The sequence below is a fragment of the Castanea sativa genome, chromosome 3 (genome assembly GCF_040712315.1).
Source record: "Castanea sativa cultivar Marrone di Chiusa Pesio chromosome 3, ASM4071231v1".
NCBI lineage: Eukaryota > Viridiplantae > Streptophyta > Magnoliopsida > Fagales > Fagaceae > Castanea > Castanea sativa.
Window position 1 is genome coordinate 8,727,618 of NC_134015.1, and position 1,108 is coordinate 8,728,725.

At 40.8% G+C, this 1,108-nt stretch overlaps 1 protein-coding gene across 1 annotated transcript; it reads left to right on the forward strand.

Annotated features, from left to right (window-relative positions):
* Positions 1 to 224: 224 nt before the first annotated feature.
* Positions 225 to 863, forward strand: LOC142628454 (protein SRC2-like). The gene has a single exon (XM_075802556.1). It carries the CDS (start codon positions 225 to 227, stop codon positions 861 to 863), a length of 639 nt encoding a protein of 212 aa, XP_075658671.1.
* Positions 864 to 1,108: the final 245 nt, after the last annotated feature.

Sequence of the window (1,108 nt, forward strand, 5' to 3'; positions counted from 1 at the left end):
TATTATATTAATTCTAAAAGTCTTCTTTGACTTGTTCACATTAAAATAGATCACTTATGAATTGTGATACCTTACCAGGAATATTCCAACCTTCGTGCACTTATAAGTAGATTATGAGTGATGCTAGATAAGCCACCTTACATTGCCAAGCTTAACATAAAAGCAAACCAGCATATACATTCACTCACATCCATACTCGTCTCTCCAATTAAAGTACACACAACATGAGTTACAGGCCTTTAGAGCTTGTAATTCAGTCCGCTCAGGGATTGAAGTACGTAAATCATTTCAAAAAAATGAAACCTTATGCCGTAGTTTTCATTCGCGACCACAACAATATCCTCCATTCCTCTGAGAGAAAAACATCGGTTGACTCAGAAGGTGGTTCAAACCCTACATGGAACTTCAACGTTAAGTTCACCATCAACCTTGCTATAGCTCAGGAGAACCATCTTGATTTGGTTGTTAAGCTCAAGTCACGTCGGAAGACTCACGGTTTAAGGGACAAAGATATTGGTGAAGTCCGCGTGCTCATCTCAGAACTGCTGCAATGCTTTGGTGATGATGATGATGCAGCAGAAGATGAAAAACATATGAGTAAAAACGTTGTGACCTCAGATGGTGAGGCACAAGGAGCACTAGCTTTTTCTTATAAGTTCGGGAGGACTGTGGATCACCCACCTACTGATCCGAATGTGAAGCGGAGGCCTAAAAGAGGTGCTAATGGCTTCACAGGTCCACTTGTTGAGGGATTGGGGGAAGGGTTAGGCTCAGGGCTAATGGGTGCGGTGGGCATGGCGTTTTTCCAGCCTGATGATGATAATGAACAGCCTGATGATGATTATGAAGATGAAAATTCTTGAAACTGGGTGTGATCAACAGGTCAAGGAAATTATAGGAATCTAAAGGGTTATATGATATCTAGGTGATAATGCAAGCCCATGCACACCTCAAAAGCTATGTATTGGAAAGTGGGTTAATTAGTCTGTCTTCTTTGGTGGTTTGTGCTGTTCATTGTAGTGTTGTATTAGTCATTCTAAAAATGTCTTCTGGGGATTAGTAATCGAGTTGCAGTACTGTAATGTAGCGTTATCAGTTATTTTGGCAC

Excerpts from the sequence above, each read along its gene's own strand:
- LOC142628454 (XM_075802556.1), top strand. The coding sequence starts at position 225 with ATGAGTTACAGGCCTTTAGAGCTTGTAATTCAGTCCGCTCAGGGATTG.